This window comes from Carettochelys insculpta, chromosome 10, assembly GCF_033958435.1.
Source record: "Carettochelys insculpta isolate YL-2023 chromosome 10, ASM3395843v1, whole genome shotgun sequence".
NCBI lineage: Eukaryota > Metazoa > Chordata > Testudines > Carettochelyidae > Carettochelys > Carettochelys insculpta.
In genome coordinates, this window is record NC_134146.1 from 47,008,999 (window position 1) to 47,029,798 (window position 20,800).

General features: G+C 64.3%; 1 protein-coding gene across 1 annotated transcript; it reads right to left on the minus strand.

Annotated features, from left to right (window-relative positions):
* Positions 1–6,868: 6,868 nt before the first annotated feature.
* CHRND (cholinergic receptor nicotinic delta subunit) lies at positions 6,869–19,789 on the minus strand. The gene is made up of 12 exons (XM_075003851.1): positions 19,645–19,789; positions 18,125–18,270; positions 15,688–15,732; positions 14,085–14,194; positions 13,555–13,710; positions 11,681–11,796; positions 11,182–11,382; positions 10,313–10,424; positions 9,910–10,024; positions 8,666–8,876; positions 8,101–8,219; positions 6,869–7,123 (listed from the first exon to the last, which is right to left on the minus strand). The coding sequence occupies exons 1-12, from the start codon at positions 19,694–19,696 to the stop codon at positions 6,941–6,943; spliced, it is 1,566 nt and encodes a 521-aa protein (XP_074859952.1). The 5' UTR covers positions 19,697–19,789; the 3' UTR covers positions 6,869–6,940.
* Positions 19,790–20,800: the final 1,011 nt, after the last annotated feature.

Genomic DNA, 20,800 nt, shown 5'->3' on the forward strand with positions numbered 1-20,800 from the left:
GGGGCTGTTTGTACACCAAGGGCCGGAGGCTGTGCAGAATGGCGGGGTGGGGGTGGGGGTCTGCTGAGCTGCCCCGATTGCCGGCTGCCGTGCCCAGAACAAAGTCCTCTGCGCCCACGGCCACCATCTCCCCAGCACCATCCCCAGCCGCCCCCGGGCACAGCTTACCTGTGAGGGAGCCCAGGGCCGCAAGCAGAGCCAGGCAGCGCATGGTGGCAGCGGCCTCCGTCCTGGTGCCGTAGCTGCTGTGTTCTCAGCAAGCTCTGGAGGTTTATTTTGGGCCCTGCCCCCCACCCCCGTCCCCTCCCCACCCTCCATGCCTGCGGTCCAGCTGTCCAGCCAGCATTGTCAGCTGTTCCCCAGGGGGTGGCCAAGTGCCTCTGAACCAACAATGGGGGCAGGGCACTGACAGTGGGGGGCGGGGAGGGGGCGACTCAACCTGGCAGCCGCCCCTGGAGATGCCCAGACACCCCTCCCCATTGAGCGAGGGGAGAGTTGGCAGCATCCCTATGTGCCTCATGTGTGCCTCAGTTTCCCTGTGTACTCTGTACTGCTCTGCCCTAGTGAGGCATTTGACCCCTTCGCTGCCTGGTGGGAGGCCAGGAGCTATAGCCTGGGAGGTGCGGAAGAGACCAGGGGAGCCCCACAGCCCGGGGCGTTAAGACCAGCCTAGAGTGAGAGCGGGAGCACAGCGTGGCTGGATGCAGAGCTGTTGAGGCCGGGCGTGCGCCCAGGCTGTTCTCAGGGGCGCTGCTGGGAGGCAAGGGCCAGAGGGCCTCTGCAAATCAGGACCTCTGCCTCCGCTTGCCCGTCCCGCGCTGAGCTGCCGACCACTGGAGGCTGGCTGCCAGCCGACTCGGAAGGGCTGCCCAGAGCTGCTGAACGTGGGACTCGAAGCCCTGCTCCTTGGACAGCCAAGAGCCTGGGTCTGGGCTTCTGCCTCTGCCCGGCCTGCTGCTCGGAGCTCCCCGAGGGGGCAGACGCGGTGGGACTGTGAAGGTCAGGCCCAGAGAGGTGGGGCTGTGGAATACAGCAGCCTCTCGAACACAAAAGGGGATCTCCCAGGAGCCTGGACGTATCTGGGGCACAGCACAGGCCCTGAGCAGCCATGATCCCCCAACCCTGCTGGAGTTGGGCCCCACACAGGAGCAGGACCCAGGCTGGGGCAGGGGGATGGGTCCCCCAATCCACGACTCCACAGGGCTGGGTTACGTCCGAGGTGGGAAAGACCAGGTGCGCGACTGACGCTGCCCCGCCAGGACCCTGTGAGCCTGCCAGTCCGGACCTTCTGGGTTGCATTGGATCCGGGGACTGGGACCCTGGAGCCCTGCCGGTTTTCTTCCCGCTCTCCACAGAGCTCAGGTGACTCACCCCCCTCCTCGGGCCTCAGTTTCCCCGCTCTGAGCCGTGGCTGAGCTTTCCGTCCTCCGCTCCTTTAGGTCCCCTCGTGTGCTTTGAGATCCCCTGGGCGAAGGTGTGATGGGGAGGCAGGGTCCTCCCCGTGGGGATACCTGGCCACGGGGCCCACAGCCTGGATGCTACTGGTCTTGGCCAATCTCTGCATAGCTCTGTCCCCAGCTGGGGTCCCCTCCCTGGCTGGGTGTGGCAGACACCTGGGGAAAGGGGATCTCACAAACGCAGGGTGCCATGTGCTGACAGAGGCTGGGCCGTGCCTGGGCCTCCATGTGCCGGCCCCCCTCGTGCGCCGGTGTGTATCTGACATCGGCAGCAGCGGCTCTGTGCTCATCTCTGGGATCTTTGCTTCGGGGAGACCTCGACAGGTGCCCGGGCTGCTAGTCGAGTGAACGGCCGTATGCCTGAAAGACGCCCCCCAAGGGCTGGGAGCGCCAGGGCTGGGCGGGCGTTGGGGGGGTGAGCACCAGCCCCAGCTGTCCTGGGGAGGGGCGTGGCCAGCCTGTCTGGGGGGTCACATACCAGGCTTGCCTGAGCCTGTGGTGTGAGCCACACTAGCAGCCCCAGCTGTCCTGGGAAACGGGACTCCCGGCATTTCCTGTCTCCATCCCCCGGCCGGTTTCCCCTTCCCCAGCTGCTGCCGGACCCTGGCAGCCTCCCTTAGCCACATCGCCTGTCACCTGCTGCTGCCTACTGCCCGACACTGCCCCCCTCGGCAGCCTCCTTCCCCCCCATGGGCCCCCTTCACCTGGGCCTGGCTCCCAGTCCCTCTCCCCACACTGGCCCCCTTTGCCTAGGGCCTGGTGTGACATTATTGGATTTTAAAACAACCGTGAGAATGCTACTGCGAGGCCGGTGCCAAGTCGCAGACCAAGCCGGGCATCCGAAGGAGCTGGAGAGTCACTGAATCTGGCGATGCTGCTGGTACGTCCCTCTCGGCTTTGCGTGGGGAGCTGGAAGATTGGCTCTGGGCGGTAGCTGAACTGCCCTCCTGGGAAGGCCACAGCAGGAGGCAACCGATAGTGAAAGGGCCCCAGGCAGGCGAAGCAGCACTTGGCTCCAATCCACATCTGAGGAATTCGGCTGTGGACATGGAGGCCGGGAGACAGCCAATGCAATGCCCAAAAGCGGACACGGACAAGTACCCTGCTTCTGTGACAGGCTCCACTTTGGACGGGCTTCCCCCTAGGGAGGAAGAAGGGAATTCCCTCCACACAGACAAGGGCATAAGGGGAACCTGAGGCGCTTCCATATTTTCTTCAGTCTTCAATCCAGGAACACCTCTGCTGTGAGCTGAGCCCGGATGGGTGCTGCCCCTACCTTACGAGGGATGCGTGCCAGAGACTTCTGAGCTCGCAGCCTCTTCCATCTGCTGCAGCCTGCACCAAGAGTGTTGCGACTGGTGGGTGTAACTCGGTTGCTTTAACAATTTTTACTCTCGCTCTTTTGTTTCTTTTTATTAATAAACCTTGAGATGTTAGCTGCTAAAGCAGAGATTCCCAACCTAGGGGTCAGTACCCAAACATTGGATTTGTTAAGGGTGGCTGGCTGGGCAGTTCCCAGCTGCATGTGGCTGGTAAAGAAGCCATTTGCAGTTTCTGAACACTGCTGCCTCAGGCAGATATCTGTCACTAGAGATAGCTGCCATCTCCAGCAGCTCCGTCTCCAGCAGCTGCCTCTATCACTAGAGATAGCAATTACCTTGAAGGCTTGGCCCAGTGCGCTGTTTGGGGAAGAAGTTCAGGTACAGTCATACCCTGAGATACGCCCATTCGAGTTACGAGAATTCGACTTTCCAAGGAGTTTCATTTAATACCCCTACTGCAGCTTACGAGGCATTTCTTCGCAATTTACGAGGACCGATTGGGAGGCTGGTGGCTCTGGTAGGCGAGCACCGAGGGGATGGAGTTGGCCGCATTGGTCTTGACGAAGAGGCTGTGCAGGGGGGTGGTGGCGCCGTGCTGGGGGGAGGCAGTCTGGTGCGGGGAGATAGACTCGTCCGAGTCCCGGCAGTAGATCATGCCGCTCTGCGAGACCTGGATGCTGGGCGTGCAGCCCAGCCCAGCCCCGCTGCTGCCGCTCACCCCCCGGGCGGCTAGGGAGTCGCTGGCGCCCGCCTTGCGCACCTGTGCCTCCGGCGCTGCTTGCCGTCTGTGGTGCTCCCTCCCATTTAGCGCCTGGCTTGCACGCCGCTGCCACCGGCGGGGCCACTCCGCCACGTTGCCCCGCACGAGAGAGGCATCGTCCCTTGCCAGCCAGGGGCCCCCGTGCCTGCCTAGCTCCCCACACAGCCAGCCCCTGGCAGCGCCCCCTCCCCACTTAACCTAAGCTGCGCTCAGGCCGGGCTGCCTCCCTGTGCCCTGCTCTGCCCTGCCCGCCCCCTTGTGCCGGATTTAATGGGACTTGGTGTTGTTTTAGCAGAAATGTGTGTCCATTTTTGGGCCCAGGAATGCATAACATTTTTTCCCATTGATATTAACGGTAATTACACTTTTGACTTACGAGAATTCGCCCTAAGAGGGGTTTTTCAGGAACGAATCACCCTCGTAAGACGGGGGAAGACTGTACTCATTGATCTGGGGATGTGGCGGGTCCCTCCGGGGACTGGGAGAACCTGTGCGGACTTGGTGCGATTGGTTTTCATACCCTCTGCTCGGTGTGTGGAGGGGAGTGGTTCTGGCACAAGGGATGCTGGGGTGTCCGAGGAATTGCTGGTGTGGCGTCTGGCCGGCCAGTGTGGCAACAGAGGAGCTCTGTGTGACTGGGTTGGTGCCTTGCAGAGAAGAACCTACAGCCCTGGGGGGTAAGTAGCCTTGTTTTAAGCACTTTGCCCTGGTTTGATCCTTTCACCTGAGCCAGGAGAAACCGTCTGGAGCCTCCCAGCTTCCTGCCCCAGCCACCCTCCACTTGACCTATCCGCCTCACTCCCTGGCCCACCATGGAGCCCGAAGTAACACTACCCACCTGCAGGCCCCAGCCCTGCTTAGCATTCCCCACCGCAGGGCCTGGCGCCCCATATCTGCCCCATGCTGGTGTGCCTGCGGGGCTGGGGCTGCCCCTGATGCCAGGCTGTATGGGCACCAGAGGCTCTCTGTTTTGCAGTGTCCCAGGTCTAAGATGGCTTGGTGCAGAGAGCCCTGGGGAGAGGCCACCGAGCCCACTGGCTGGGTGCTGGGGCCCCCAGGAGAGGCTCTGCTCCTGGGTCCTGTCCATCCCTGTGCTCGTGCCCATGACACCCCCACAGCTGTGCAAGCCCCATGTCCCCAGGCACCAAGCCTAGTGAAGGGAGGCGGTGGGGGGCACTGGGGCAGGTGTGCCCTGTGGGAAAGACACCGCTGGTGAGGATGGGGGGGCCATTTCCCCTGGGGGACACCCCGGCTCTCACTGCCACCCCAGTGCTGTACCGCTCTGGCCGTGCCAGGGTGAGGTTATCGGGAACACAGCATCAGACAGCAGCTCCCCACACACAGCCGAGGGGTGCGCTGCCTGGGGTGTTGGATCTGAGCCCTGCCTAGGGCCAGTATCAGTGTATGTGTCCTGGTGCCCCGCCTTGGTACCCCACAGACCTGGCTCTGGGGAGACCTTGGCTGGGCAACTGGGCTCAGCCCCACAGACACAGGCCAGGCAGGTTGTCCCAGCCCAGCAGGTGGTGATTTGTATGGAAGGTTCTGCTGTACAGGACTGAGAGATGAACCTGCAAAACACGATTGCAACCACTGTTCTGTGTTTGCACCAAATCTTGGGCAACGCGGGGTCCAGTGTGGTGGCTTCTGATTCGCTGGCTCGTTTATGCTGTTCCTAGGCCTGGATCGTGGCGTATTTGGAGTTAGGAGTGGCGGCTCTGGGCTCGGCTTTCAGATCTTTGCTTCGGGGAGGCCTCACCGGGCGCCTGGGCTGGCCTATTGCGACAGGGCTGCTAGTCGAGGGACCAGCGGTACCCGACTGACACTGGCCCTTGGGCGGGGCCAAGCCACGTCTGAGGAGCTCCTCCGCGAACGTTCAGAGCAGCGTGGCAGCGGTGGCTGCTGCCTGCAAAGGTCTGAGTCAGGCCGGGCCAGGTGACCTGCCCACGTGACAAACTCCATCCTGGGACCGACTTGCCCCCAGCAGGAACAATGGGCGTCCCTCCACATGGCCAAGGGTAAATCGAGGGCCCTGGAGGTGCCTCCATTCGTCTTCAATCACCTATGGAGGACCTGGGCTGTGACTGGTGCCTGCAGGGACCGATGGGCTGCCTCACCCCCAGGGAGGCTGTATTCCAGAGACTCCGCACAGCAGATTCGCCCAGCTCTGCTCTGCACTTGGGATGCAGAATTTGATCCCTGTAACGCTTTTATTCCAGCCTTTCCTTCCCCCGTTTCCCAACAGCCTTTAGCTTCTCAGGCTTGGGCCAGCTGGCGCTGCCGGGTGAGGGCCGAGTTACACACTGGCCTGGGAGTGGGGCTGGTCCTTGGGATGGGCAGACCCTGTGGTGCGAGGGGTCTGCATAACCTCTCAGCTGCGTGAGGAGGACAATGGTGGTGGGGCAGGCGAGCTGGAGGATCTAAGGGCTTTGCTTGTGGGGCTTCTTGCTGGCCAACGGAGCAGCGGACGTGCTCCTCGTGACCGGGCTGGTCTTGGCTGGAGGTAGCCCTGTCTCCCAGGAATTCACCCTGATCCGGCTCTCTCCGTGCTGCCCCGGAAACCTGCTGTGGAACAGCCGCTGGGCTGAGTGCCCAGGCGGGGGGCATGGGAGCGCGGCAGGGAAGGCCAAGGTACCAAGCCCCAGGAGGGTGCGGCAGCCGGTGGACAAAGGGGCTAGGAGTGTTATGTCCGGACTAGGGATGGACTCATCTGGAAATTGGCCCTAGGGCAGGGAGCCTCATTACTCCCCAATTAGGGAACGGACCAGGCTGCCTGGGAGGTGTGCCTGGGGCCGGGGGAGGGGAGCTGGGCTTGGACCCATCTCGGAGGTGTCCCTGGGGCCGGGGGAGGGGAGCTGGGCTTGGACCCGCCTGGGAGGTGTCCCCGGGGCCGGGGGAGGGGAGCTGGGCTTGGACCCGCCCGGGAGGTGTCCCCGGGGCCGGGGGAGGGGAGCTGGGCTTGGACCCGCCTCGGAGGTGTCCCCGGGGCCGGGGGAGGGGAGCTGGGGTTGTCCCCCAGAAGGACTGAGGCTCCCTCGGGTTTGAGGGAGAGCTTGCACCAGCCAGCAGGAACCTCTGCCGAGCCTGGCCAAGCTGCCCCGGCCTGCGGCACTTCTGGGCTGGTCACAGGGCACTGCCTTCGCCTTCCCCCCCATCCTTCCAGCTGCTCCCAAAGCTGCGGAGACCCCACTCATCCCCCACAAGGCCCTTACAGGGGTGAGCGACCCCCGGGGAGAGCAGGGGGCGGGCGAAGGCTGGCCCAGGTGCAGGCCGAGGGACGTGGGGCCGACGGGATGGGACTCGGTGCATGCACGCCCTGCTGCTGCTGGCTGAAAAGGGGGGTGTTTATTCAGCCCCAGGGCAAAGCCGCCTGCCGCACAGGGCTGAGCAGGGCAGGCAGGGCCCTAGACGTAATGCTTGTGCTCCATGCTGTAGTCGAAGGGGTCCCCAGCGAAGGGCAGCTCCGGCGGCTCGTTGCAGATTCCCATCAGGAAGATCCCCAGGGTCCCCAGCACCATGACCGGCGTCAGCAGGAAGAGGCAAAGCCGATCCACCGTCCGGGCGACACGGTTCCAGTTGTCCTTCTCCTGGGAGGGGAGCCGGGCCCGGGGGAACCAGACCGGGGCAGCAGAGCCTGTGAGTGTGCAATGGCCGGGAGACCCCACCCGCAGAGCAGAGACAGCCTTGGCTTCCCCTGGCACCCCCGACACCCTGTGCCCCGGCACCCTGCGGCCCCGGCACCCTGCACCCTGGCACCCCGTGGCCCTGGCACCCTGAGCCCCCAGCACCCCGCGGCCCGGCACCCCACGGCCCCGGCACCCTGAGCCCCCAGCACCCCGCGGCCCGGCACCCCACGGCCCTGGCACCCTGAGCCCCCAGCACCCCGTGGCCCGGCACCCCGCGGCCCCGGCACCCTGAGCCCCAACACCCTGTGCCCCCGGCACCCTGTGCCCCCGGCAACCTGAGCCCCGACACCCTGTGCCCCCGGCACCCTACACCCCTGGCACCCTGCACCCTGGCACTCTGAACCCCAGCACCCTCCCCCCCCCGCACCTTGCGCCCCCAGCACCCTGAGCCCCATGGCACCCCATTTCCCCAGCATGCCACTCCCTGCGGCATCTGCTCCCCCAGCACCAGTCCCATAAGGAGCTTTGCCACTTCCCTGGCTCCCCACTCTCCTGGCCCACCCCCGGCTCCCCATTCGCCTGGCCCCACCCCCGGCTCCCCACTCACCTGACCCCCCCGACTCCCCACTCTCCTGGCATGCTGATTTCCATGGCACCCGGGGCACTCCCCCAGCCTGAAGGGAGGGGAGCTCCTGCCCCCTTCCCCCTCGATCTCTCATGCCCCCTGCGGTAGCCTGCAGGGGGGGCAGTTAGAGCACATGGGGGTGGGGGCTGGGGGCGTTCTGGCCCCCCCTGCAGGGCCCCCTTCTGGCTGCATGGGTTGGACTGGGAGGGTGTGGCTGGGGCAGGCCGGTGAGGCAGCCCCGTTCCCGCGGTGTCCCCCAGGGCTGCAGGGCTGAGCTGGGCCGAGACACCTCCTGCCCCCCACGCACACCCACCTCATTGTACTCGTTCTTGTCCCGCATGTGCTTGATGATGAAGTTGGCACCGTCGATGGCTGGCTTCACCTCGCCGTACAGCTGCTCCTGCAGGTCGGCCATGCCCAGCGGCTGGGGCCCTGCCCGCGGGTGGGACGGGCGGGAGAGGCTGTGAGCCCACGGCGGAGCTGGGGCACCCGCGGGCTGGCTTCCTGGGTGGGGCCCAGGGCCTGATCCAGGACGCTGGGCGCCAGAACCCCGGCGCGGGGCTGGGGGAGCAGCTCGGTGGGGCCGAAGTCCTGTCCCTGGGCTCAGCTCCTGCCTTTGGGGCAGCTGGCGTCCCACCCAGGCAGGTGGGGCTGGATCCCATGGCCAGAGTGGGAGCCACAGCCAAGCCCTATTCTGCAGCTTGGGGAGGGGGGAGCTCGGAGTGCCAGCCTGGGGAGGGGTACGTGGGCTCTCCCCTCTGCCCCCACCCCCCGCGGGGCCTGGCCCTGCTGGGACCCTCCACTCCCCAGGCACTAAGGGAGCCCCATGGGGCAGCCCCCGGCGGCGCCCCGTCCCCCCCCGGCCGCAGGGCGCTCACAGGCGGGGGTGACGCGGCTGGCCAGCCCGTGCCGCTGGGACTGCGTCTCAAACATGAGCTCGCTGCGGGACTTGACGGCGAAGTACTCCTCTGCCTTGGCCATGTAGCCCACGGAGCTGCTGCGCCGGATCAGCAGGCCGGCGCCGGGGCCCGGGGGGCTTTCCGCCGGCCGGGACATGTGCAGCAGGTGTGGCAGGGTCTCCAGGAAGAGCTGGGGAGGGGAAAGGCCAGTGCTGGGGGGGGGCAGCGGAGCAGTGGGGGCTCCATGGGCAGCTGGACGTGACCTCCCCGGGCGCGTCCCTGCAGCCTCGCCCCTGGGGGACGGTCCCAGGCAGCTGCTCTCCCCTGCTGAGCCTGCAGGCGCTGGCCTGGCCTGTCTCTCTCCCCCGGCTGAGCTGGGAGCCTGGGGGTGCCCCCGTGCCAGGCCCTGGGGACCGGGAGCCAGCTGGGGGAAGGGGCAGGGGCTGGTCATGCCCAGCCGGAGCAGTTGGTGCCCCATTGTGTGGGAGCTGCACGGGCAGGGTCACGCCACTGGGTGGCAGCAGTTCTCAGCGGCCGGGGGCACTGCCAGGCCAGAAGGGGAGCGACCCAGGACAATCCCAGCTGTGGCCGTGGGGGGCCGGTAGCCAGCGCTCGGGGGGGCTTGGGGCTCTGCACCGGCCGGGGTCTATCCTGGTGCCCGTGGGCTGGCTGCTGTGTTTGGAGATGTGGGCACTGGGTATTTCCACGCCCCTCGCTCCCCGCCCTGGGAGTTGTGCCAGCCGCCATAGGGCGCAGGCCAATCGCCAGCGGAAGGGAAGGCTCCCCAGATTTAACAGCCCCTCGGCAGCGTTCCCGCTAAGCTGAGCACCACAGCCGCCACCCATGAGAGGCTCAGGAGCTGCCCAGCCGGTTAGCCGAGCGTCCACAGCCTGTTTCTGGGGTGGTGCACGTCCGTGCATGCCTCTGTCCATGTAACAAAATTTATTCTGCCCCTCGGTTTTCCGGGCCCTCTCCCGGCACTGAGTGCCGCCTCGAGCTGGGCAGGGGAAGAGTCACCGAGCCCCCACCTGGCTGCTGGTTTCTGAGCTGTGGACAGAGGCTGAGTTTGGCTCTGGGGGCCCGGCATGAGCCAAAGGAGCAGCCGATCTCCCCCGGGGCGCAGGGGCCTGGAGACGGGGTGGTGGCTGATGGGGGTAGCTGGGTGTCCTCCCTGCCTCGCACTGAGCCCAGCCCGACGCCCCCGCGCCCAGCTCTGCCCTCACCTCTTTGACCCAGCCGGACATGACGTGGGTGCTGGGCGTCCGGAAGTGGATGTTCAGTACCACCACACACGCCCCCACCACCGCCGTCACCAGCAGCATGATGAAGAGCAGATACCTGCAGGGGCAGAGACCCATCCCGGTGGGGGGCAGCCTGGCTCCCCCCCCAGGGACTGCAGGGCACAGGCTCCCTCCCTGCCAGAGGGGGCTCTGTTGGAGGCCCATCACCAGCCACACAAGGGGTCGGTCTCCACTATCGAGAGCACATCCACTGGGTGGGAAACGCCCTAAGCCCGTCTCAGAAGGGACTGACCAGCCATGGTGCACCAAGCGTTCCTGTCCCAGCCCCCCCCGGCAGGGGGGTGCTGGGGAGGCACGGCCCAGCACGCAGCCCAGGGGGACTCACTTGCCAATGAGGGGGACGGCGAAAGAGGTGGCTGGCAGACGCTGGGAGATCAGTAGCAGGAAGACAGACTGGGCCAGCAGGACAGAGATCGCCAGGGTCATCTTCTCCCCACCTGGAGAACCCGCCAGAGCTCAGCCCTCGGGAAGGAGAGGGCTCCCGCCCCCCAGAACCCGCCTGGCTCACCGGCGCCGAGCTCGGAGCCCTTCCCCACCCTCTGGGGGAGCGTTGGCCAAGGGAACAGCAGCTCCACTGGGAGGAACCTGAGCCCCGAGGCACTTGGGGGGCTGGACCTGCAGCCCTCACTGTCAGCACCTACAGGGTGAAGGGTCCTCCCTGCCTCTTGGGGCAAAGGGGACCCTGTACTCCATGGGGGTGGGACGCGGGGGCTAGTCCCTGGAGAACAGGGGCGTCATGCCCACTGAGGAACCCGCATTCCCTGGGGCTGAGAACCCACATTCTCTGGGGGGCAGAAAGCGGGGGCCTCACTCCATGGGGGATGAGAGGGGGACTGCACTTGGGGGGGGGGGCAGATGGGAAGGTGGGCTATACTACATGGGGGATTAAACTCCATGGGGGGCTGGAAAGGGGGCCACACTCCATGGGGGGCCAGCAAGTGGGGGCCTTGCTCTGTGAGGGGCTGGGAAGAGGGCGCCGCGCTCCAAGGCGGGGTGGGAAGGGGGGACCTTGCTCTGTGGGGGGGCGGGAAGGGGGGCTTCACTCCATGGGGGGACTGGGAAGAGGGAGCCTCACTCCGTGGGGGGTGGAAACAGGGGGGCCTCACTCCGTGGGGGGTGGAAACGGGGGCCTCACTCCGTGGGGCGTGGGAAGGGGGCTGTGCTGGGGGGTGGACGGGAAGGGGCCGCACTCACTCTCGGCCGGCAGGTAGAAGACGAAGATGGCCATGAAGGCGATGAGGATGCAGGGCAGGACGATGTTGATGACGTAGAAGAGCGGCTTGCGCTTGATGATGAGGTAGAAGGTGATGTCCTGGTACTTGCTGCTCTCGGGCGAGACGCTCCTGTCCACGTTCTTGCGGGCCGGCTTGTGGATGATCTCCCATTCGCCGTTCTCTGGGGACAGACGGTGCTGGGGGCCTCAAGCCACCTCAACAGCTCCCCATGGCTCCTGGGGCAGGCCCTTATCACCCAGGTTTACCCCCCCAGGGGGTGTCCATGGGACCCAGCCTCGCCCCCTCCATGCTGGGGAGACCTCTTCCTCGTGGCCCCCTCATTTCCTCCCCGGAGGAGACAGCTCTGGGAGAAGCCCTCTCCCATGGGCACTGCCCGGCCCCGACAAACCACCCGGTCACCGGACCCCACCCTGCTGCCCCGGCTCTGCCCAGCTGGGGCCGACGGGGCCGTGCTTTACCGGTGAAGGCCTCCAGGTCGATGGTGATCCATTCCACCAGGAAGTATCTGTTGTTCGTTCTGTCCAGTTCCTGCTTCAGGTTCAAGGTGATCTCCTTGGCGTTGTACCGCAGGGAGCTGGGCCGGCCAAGAGACGAGCGATGACTTGGGCCCCCTCGGCCCACCAGCCCCCTCGTGTCTCCTGCTGGCAGCAGGACCCCAGGGAGACGCCCCCCTTTGAACACGGTACAGTGTGGTTTCCCACGCTGGGGGGTGTGAAGAAACTCCAGGGGGTGGGAGGCGATGCAGCCCCCCCCCCCCCCCAGCACTCCCCCCCGCAAGAAAGAGCCAGCCCTTGCATGCGGCTCTCAGCCCTGGCCATTGCGTGTAGGCGACCCCGTGCAGCCGCTACAGACAGCAGGCAGCCGGCGAAGGCCCACGTGGCACTGGCTGCCTCCTGCAAAGGGGAGTGAGTGGGGGCGGGGGGGAAGGATGGGTTAGGTGTGGGGCTGGGGGTGACGTCTTGGGTGGATGAGGATGGGGTAAGTGCAGGGGGCTGGTGGTGCCTGGCTTTGTGAGAGAGGAGGGGCTCAGGCAGCTGGCTCTCAGCAGTGTGGGGCTTGGGCGGCTGGCCCCGGCAGTGTGGGGCTTGGGCGGCCGGCCCCGGCGGCGTGGGGCTTGGGCGGCTGGCTCTCAGCAGCGTGGGGCTTGGGTGGCCGGCCCCGGCGGCGTGGGGCTTGGGCGGCTGGCCCCGGCGGCGTGGGGCTTGGGCGGCCGGCCCCGGCGGCGTGGGGCTTGGGCGGCTGGCTCTCAGCAGCGTGGGGCTTGGGTGGCCGGCCCCGGCGGCGTGGGGCTTGGGCGGCTGGCCCCGGCAGCGTGGGGCTTGGGCGGCTGGCCCCGGCGGAGTGGGGTTGGCTGGCTGGCCCGGGCAGCGTGGGGATTGGGCAGCTGGCCCCGGCGGAGTGGGGTTGGCTGGCTGGCCCGGGCAGCGTGGGGCTTGGGCGGCTGGCCCCCAGCAGCATGTGGCTCAGGTGTCTTGGGCTGGCGGGTGGGCAGCTGACCCTGGCAGTGGATGGCTAGGGTGGCTCAGGCTGGCAAGTGGGTGGCTGGGAAGGAGAGGGTGGCTGGCCCCGGCAGTGGGCAGCGTGGGCAGCTCAGGCTGGCAAGTGGGTGGCTGGCCCTGGCAGTGGGCAGCGTGGGCGGCTCAGGCTGGCAGGCATGCAGCTGTCCCCAGCAGTGTGGGGTTCGGGCGGCTCAGGATGGGGGGGACTTGGGCGGGTGGCTCAGGCGGCTGGCCTGCAGCTGGGGCAGGTGGCTAGTGGGCTAGTGGCCGGCCCTAGCGCCACAGGGCTCAGGCGGGCAGCTCTGGCAGTGCAGGTCTTGGGCTGGCAGGCAGCTGTGCTGGGCAGCTCTGGCAGCTGGGTGGGAGCTCAGGCATTGGCCAGCTGGGGCTGCACTGGGCACCCACAAGGGGCCAAGAAAAACGACCTGTGCTTATTTTTAATTTCAAACGACGTCTTTCTCTCACGCTTCGGAGTTTGTTTTAAATTCCGTCGTGCGTTTTTGGTTCAAGGGGGGGTGGCTGGTGGTAAAGAAGAGGTCGGGAACCCCTGCGCTAGAGCCTTCCAGGTACCCAAAGCAGAGACCCCGGCCAGCTGTGCCACCGAATCCCAGCCTGGCCGCCACGGAGCAGGTGGGACCTGGCTGAGGTCTTAGCTCCACCTCTGGCGTCAACCCCTAAGTCTGGGACTTGGGCAGCACATCCCTGGCTGCTGTCCCCAGCCTGGGCCTGGCGCTCCGTGGCTGTCACAGGGAAGCTAATGGACCTCTTCCCGTTGCCTGCGACGGGCTCCAGCTGGGGCTGTGCTGCCCTGGGGAGGGGGACGAGCCCCTCACCTGAACTTGAGGCTGCAGTTCTGCCAGTCGAAGGGGAAGAAGTTGACGTTGATGGGGCAGGCGCTGTGGAAGATGGCGGGGGGCAGCCAGTACACGAAGCCGGAGTCGTACACCAGCACGTTGCAGTAGTAGGCGATCTGGAAAAACCCGTCGTTGCTGGGCAAGCAGAGACACAAGGGAGGCTGAGGGGCAGCAGAGCAGGCCGGGGGCAGCTCTGAGGGGCTCACTGCCAGCCCGGCAAACTCTGTGCCCCTAGGAGTCCTGGGGGGACCCCTCTTGCACATGCACTGTGGGGCGGGAGCTGAGATCAGAGCTCGGGGGCGTCCCAGACTGAGACCAAAGGAACCTGCTCGAGCAGGACCTCAAGTGTTGGCCACTGGGGGAGCCGAGCGCTGGGCACCTCTGCCAGCTTCCCTGGCTCAAAGCTGCCTTGGGGGCAGGGGCGGGACCTCGCTCCAACCCTCACTCTGCCACGGTCGCCCCTAGGGCTGGGGCCTGGTGCCTTGGGGAGAAGCTGGACCACGACTCACTTGTTCTCCAGGACGATCTCAGGAAGCCACACCATGTCCGAGGGCAGGCGGAGGATCTCCAGGCCACCAAACTCTGACTTGTTCCACTGCAGCCTGTAATCTGTCCAGCCCTGGGAGGAAATCAGGTGTCCAGGACAGAGCCGCCACCCAGGGTCTGGGTCCCCTCTCCCAGACCCCCATGTGCTCCAGATCTCCCTCCCTGGCCTGGCAGGCTCTGGAGAGGCCAGGCAACGGAGCGTGGCCCAGCTGCCCTCTGGCAGCCGGGTGAGGGCTGGAGGGCAAGAAACAGTAGCCCCAGGCATGGGCCCCAGGGCTGGCATTACTGTGGGGACGTGCCCTGCGCTCCTGGGGCTGTGCCAGGAGGCTGGCACACCCGGCAGAGGGATGGGCGTGGGATGACATGGTGGGGGGGGTGAGGACTGTCCTCTGCTAATTGGGTTGCATGTGTTTTTTACCATCCTGTAGTAACACCAGGCGGGTGCCTCAGTTTCCCCAGGCACAGCACCAGCGCATAGTTGGGGATGGGAGTTTGGGTGTAGGCAATGGGCTGCCCTGCTCTTTATAACCCAGGCAACCAGGTGACCCCTTTCTTCCCCAGGAAACAGGACAGAGGCAGGAGGAGGGGCCTGGCTGGTTGGAAATGGAGCTGGGCGGTGGAGTGGGGCAGGCTGGTCAGGCTGGAGAGGGAGGAAGGGGGCCAGGGCCTGGCTCAGGGACCCCTCTGGGCCCCTCTCCCCAAGAAGGATGGTGCCGACGGCTTCTGGGGTCTGTGCTGACAGGTCTGTTTGACTGTGTCCCTGTCGCCTGCTAACCTCCTGTTCTCCTGCCAAGCCAGAGTCACGTCTGCCTGCGCTTGGGGTGTGGGGCCGGGTGATCGCACCCTCCGGGACAGGGGGCTGGATGCAGCTGTGGGGAATCCTTCTTGGCTTATGGGGCTCCAGCAACGAAGGGGCATCTGGGGCAAGGGGAGGAGGAAGGAGCAGGGAATTTGGAGAGCCCAGCGGCCACGGTGGGTCAGGGAACACCTGGGAGTGCTTGCTCGTAGTAAGCCCTGCTCCGTTAGCCCAGCCCAGGGCATGACGAGGGGAAGGGCAGCCAGCTTGGAGGGGAGGCCGGCCTGGGGCTGGGGCTCGGTAGATGAGCTTGGTGCTGCAGAGGAACAAGCAGCCCAAGCCCAGAGCCGGGCAGAAGCCGCACTGGGAGCGTTTGCTTTTGTCTGTAGCCTGAGGTCACTTGAGGGGCCCTGGAGCAGCCCTGGGGCCACTCCTCGGGGAGGTAAGCTTGCTTCAGGTAGAAGAGCTTTGCTGCTGGGTCCAGGGTGAGGGGCCTGGAAGGGGCCAATCTGGGGCCAGGCCGGTCTCCAAAGGGTGGAGCTGACCAGCATGATGTGACTGGACGGCTGAATCATCTCCACAGCTGGAACCACCTGGAGTTCCTGAAGGGGAAACTGAGGCAGGAGGCCATCACACCTGGTCTTGGCACTGGGAACACAACACTAAGCCTCTTTGCGGGGCACACACTGAGCACCCAACAGCTGGATGGCTTTTGGCACCAGGAGCCCACCCAGAGGGCTCAGGGACACCCCCACCAGGGGCTGACTTACATGGTCAATCCACACGTTGGTGGTGAGGGTCTCGTCAGCCTCTTTCTGAAAAGACACCAAGCAGAAATGAGACACGGCGTGAGGCCTGGCCCTCCTGCTCGGAGCCAGCAAAACCAACAGGCCGCTCAGGAAAGTCCTGTTTGTGGGACTTGTGCTGAGCAAGCCCAAAGATCTTGCCTTGAGATCTGACCCCAGGTTAACTCCTGTTGAGCTGAGGGGCCTTAGGACCGGGAGGGTGTGACCTCACTGTATGTTTAAGAAGAACGTACAAAACATCGTTGCAGCCACTGTTTTATGTTGACACCAAAGCATGTGCCGAGTGGGCCAGGTGAGACGTCTCCGGGAAGCTGATGATTCACCGACTCTCTCTACGACGCCCTGAAGGTTCCTCCGTTTCTGTCTTCGTTCCAGCTCATCACTTCAAGGGCATCTTCAGCATCTCGTGAGGGCTGCACTCCCGCCTCCTGGTCACTGCCCATTGGCGAGGATCCCGGGGCTTGATTTCTGTCTTATTTCTAACGGCGATTCCTTTTTCGGAGCACAAATCTTCCTGGGCCCTTTCTCAAGACCTTTGTACTGTCGTTCATTCATTGCCACTGCTCTTTAGCCAGCAAAATTGTCAGTCCCAAAATCCAAATTTGGAACAACGTGGAGTCCTGATCCAAAGCTTAATAGACCTGGTTGTATGGAGTCAAGTAGGACGACTTACTTGACTTAAACCCTTGTACTCTGCGTGGAGCATAGGTCATCTACACGTTTCCATTTCTAGCTGACCCAGGAGTAGCCCAGTTTTTGTCCTTCAGTCTCAGCAGATCTTCTGCACGTTGTCCGAGGTCTTCCTCTTTTGTGGCTTCCTTGTGAGAACCAGATGGACTCTGCTGGAGGATGGTTTTCTGAGAAGGTGGCTCAGCCATCCCCACTTTCTCCTCTTGGTTTGAACGTCAAGTGGCTCTTGTCCTGACTACGCCACTATAAGATTAGAGGAGTTCTGGGGCACCGCCAATGCTGAGAGGGTCAAATCAGGGCAAATTGCTTCGAGACAGGGCAACTTACAGCCCAGAACTGTGGGTTCTCCATTACAACACACACAAACAAGTCACAAAGGCTGCGTCTACACGGGCACAAATCTTCGAAATAGCCATATTTCAAAGATTACTATTGAGGTGCTGAATTGAATATTTGGCGCCTCGTTAGCATTAGGACACTTCCGGCTGCGGCACTTTGAAAGCACCGCATGGCTTGGCGCGGCTACACGGGGGAAGGACCCCGCACCTCTCGAAATCCCCTAATTCCTCTCACTATTATCAAGGTGAGCAAATCAGAGAGCAGAGGGGCAGATGGGGGTGAAGGGAGAGTCCCAATGACTCTTTTACATACTTTGCTTTATCTAAATCTTGACTCCCCCCCACCCTCCTTCCACCCCTCTGCTCTCTGATTTGCTCACCTTGATGATAATTTTTCTGACTTGTCCACCTGGATTACTGTTTTTGGTTCTCTGTGCCTTAAATATTGAGTCTGTTCTGGTCTGGCTATGGTCTGAAGAAGTGGGTCTGTCCCACAAAAGGTCACCACCTAATAAATTATTTTGTTCGTCTTTAAAGTGCTACTGGACGGCTTTTTTGTTTTGCTAGCATATAGACTAGCACAGCTCCTTCTCTACTATTGTTCTCCTGGTGTGAAAGTAGGTCCAAGATGGAGTTTGTCAAAAGAACAAGCTCCATGTCTGGCCCTGACTCGGTCCTTTTGTCAGCCGTCACATTCCGGGCTGAATGTTCACAGTAACAGCAACGTTTCCTAGATGTGGCCTGGCGCCCCTTGAGGTGCCTTGTCAGTCGAGGACTCTGATTTACCTGAGTGACAACCCTTTCCCATTAGGCCGCCAAATCTCCTGCTGAGGTCTCCCAGAAGCCAGTGTTTGACCTGCGAGTACAGAGCCATTACTCCTACCGTCAAATACACAAATCAGACAGAGCTCTGAGCGAACCCTAAACAGAATCGGCGACTCGCCTGCTTCCTCGCTCGGCGCACTCTGGTCGAGCTTCGGTGCAAACGCAGGACACTGGTTGCACCACCGTTTTGTCCGTTCATCTTAAAATCTGATAACGTCGCAGTGGGGCTGGCCAGGGGCTCCGTGCCTGGCCTGGTTCTCTCACCAAGGGCCGTGGCAAATCTCCAGCTTTAAAGACAGGCCATGCCGGGCTCAAGGAAGACGAGGAAGGCCGGAGAATTTCAGCCCTCGGGTGCATCTGTTGGGTCCTCCCTGGGCCAGCTCCAAAGCAGCCAGCCAGTGGCCAGTGGCCACTCCCGGGCACTGCTGAGGTTCTCCCCCCATGTGGCAGAGGCCCAGTGGATCTCTCTGTGGCTGCCCCAGCCTGGGGCATGGCGAGTGGACCAGTGGGGTGCCCCCACCCCCCCGCCCGGTGCCCGGCAAGCTCACCAGAGAGACAAGGTTGGAGAGCGTCAGGCCCAGGTCCACGTTGACGCTCTCGTCCTGGGAGGTGACGGGTCGCAGCTCCTTGTTGTAGCCCTTCTCCACGAAGAGGTAGTTCATGAGCCGCTCCTCCTGGTTCACGGCCAGGCCGCCTGTGGGACCAGGCACCAGCGCAGGGCTGAACTGACGGCGCTGGGGCGGGGAACCAGCTGAGTCCCGGCAGGCGGGGAGGGGCAGAGGGCTCCATGGGTGGCAATGGGGCTGGGGGGCCTGGCTCCTGTCCTGTGCTAAGCCCCCTCCACCCGCTGCATGGGCCAGCCAAGGAGCCTGTGTCCCCCAGGTGCCAGCTGCAGGCCCTTCCCAGCCACCCCCCCCCAGCCCTTGCAGCAGGAGCGAAGCCAGGCTGTGGGAAAAGTCCGGGGCAGAGGGAATGGGTTGGCAGTGGGGAGCACGTGCAAGGTCGCTGCGCTTCCGGCCCAGCACCCCCAGGGGAGTTAGGAACCTGCCTCCCACCGACTGCAGGCACCAGCTCCCCAGACTGGGCTGGAACCTGGAGGTGATCTTCCCAGGGAAGTACTGATCCGTGTACATGAGCACACCTGCACACGGCTGTGCACACCCACACACAAGTGCACGTGTACACACACGCGCGCACAGCCTGTGAACACACACACTGGTGCATGCACACGCCTGTGCACAGGTGTGCCGGTGCACACACTCCATGTGCACCCATGCCTGTACACACGCACGCACACACATGCCTGTGTGCACACCCCATGTGCACAAACACCCCCACACCTGCATTTGTGCGCACCCCATTAACACACGTGCCTATGTGCACACGTGCATGTACACACATGCCTGTGCACACACACACGTACACCCACATGCCTGTGCGCACACCCCATGTGCACACAACTGTGCACAAACACCCCCACACCTGCATGCGTGCACACCCCATTAACACACATGCCTGTGTGCACACACATGTACACCCACATGCCTGTGCGCACACCCCACGTGCACACACCTGTGCACAAACACCCCCACACCTGCATGTGCGCACACCCCATTAACACACACATGCCTGTGCACACTCTCCCCTGCCCCTTGGCATCCACCGCCTTGCGCTGAGGCTGGTTTCACCTCAGGGCGGGTGGGTTTGGCGAGTGCCTGTCACCGGGGCCGGGCGGGAGGTCGTTCAAGAGCATCTGCTCTGGAGTAGGGCCTGAGCCGTGCCTGCCTCCGGGCAGAGGCTTTACGGTGCTGGAGCAGTGGTACCCAGGGGCCTGCCGCAGAGGGAGGGCACTGCCAGTGCAGTGGGATTCCCCAGCTGGGGGCTCACTCCCCGGCAGGGGCTGGAGACCTGGGCAAAGGCAGAGAGCTGGAGGGTGCCAGTCACCCCCAAACCCCTCCCCCAGGGCCCCTCCCCCACAGCCAAAAGGCTGGGGCAGCCTCGGTTGGGTGCCCCACACCGAGCGCCTGTCTTGACCCTGGGGGTGGGGGGGGGCAGCCTGCGTCCTTACCCGAGAGGGCGACGGCCCAGAGCACAGAGAGCCACAGGCCTGGTTTCTCCATGCTCCAGGGGTACTGGTCCCGGCTGCGCCCCGCTCCCCTTGCCGGCTGCTGGGCTGGTGGCGATGCCGGGAGCAGGAGCTGGGAATGTGGATGGACAGCGGCAGGTGGAGGAGGGAGGGGGGGCAGAAAATAGCAACAGCTCAATCCCTTCCTCCGCCCCCAGCCAGGGAGGGGTGGGTTTGCTCGTGACGCGTGCTGGGAAGGTGGAGGTGCCAGGGTCTGCTGGTGTCGTGAAGGGGCAGGGCGCCCCAGCACTGGGTACCCGGCAGCTCAGGGAGTGGGCTTGGGCCCCCATCGTGCCACTGGGGAGGCAGCGGAAGCCCCCCTGTACCAGGCTTGGAGAGCAGGGCTGCCCTGCTCTGGCCCTTGCCCGTAGCCCAGCCTCCAGCTGAGCCTTGCTGGGCTCTGGGGCAGCTGATGCACCCCACCACCGGTGCAGGCCCGCAGCCCAACGCCAGCCCCAGCCACAGCAGGGGCTCTGACCAGCCGGCTGGCCCCAGGGAGCCCTCCGTTCCACAGGAGCAGGACAAGCTGTCCACCCTCTTTGGGGGCCAGACCTCTGCAGCACCTTGCAGTGAACCTAGCCCAGCTGGAGCCCCGGCGGAGCTCGGTCTGCGCCGTCGGGGCACAGGGCTCCTGGGACGTCTGCAGGGACGGCGGCTGCCTTGAGAAAAGGAGGGAGCTGCGTAGCCATCCCTGGGCACCCAGAGCTGAGTGCCTGCAGGCCAGCACCTCCCTGGGGAAAGAGCCCAGGCAGGGGCAGGAGGAAATGTTACTGGGCCAGCACAGGTGGGTGAGACACGCTCTGGAGCTCCGCCTCCTGGTGGGAGCAGCCCCGCCACCGCACGCTCCATTGGCTGGGCAGCAATGTCCATTTGCAGGTGTGGTCTTTCCCCCGTTTGTTAAGGGCTGTGGTCTCAGTCGCCCCAGCCCATCACACACAGTGTGTGGCTACACAGCATGCAGAGGAACTCAGGCACCCGTGGCCATTGCATGAATATTATGGCCCTGTCCACGGTCCTCGGCAGAGGGCAGGAGGTTGCAAGACAGAGGGTGACCCCGGCGAGGAGGAGGTGCCCACATTCACTGTGGGGAAGAGGGACG

What these genes read in the sequence shown, in the direction of transcription:
- CHRND (XM_075003851.1), bottom strand. Translation starts at nt 19,696, where the DNA reads ATGGAGAAACCAGGCCTGTGGCTCTCTGTGCTCTGGGCCGTCGCCCTC. An exon ending in CTGGGCCGTCGCCCTCTCGG is followed by an intron (nt 18,271 to 19,644) that starts GTAAGGACGCAG and finishes CTGGTCCCACAG; the next exon opens with GCGGCCTGGCCGTGAACCAG. An exon ending in AACTGCAGCCTCAAGTTCAG is followed by an intron (nt 11,797 to 13,554) that starts GTGAGGGGCTCG and finishes TGGCCGGCCCAG; the next exon opens with CTCCCTGCGGTACAACGCCA.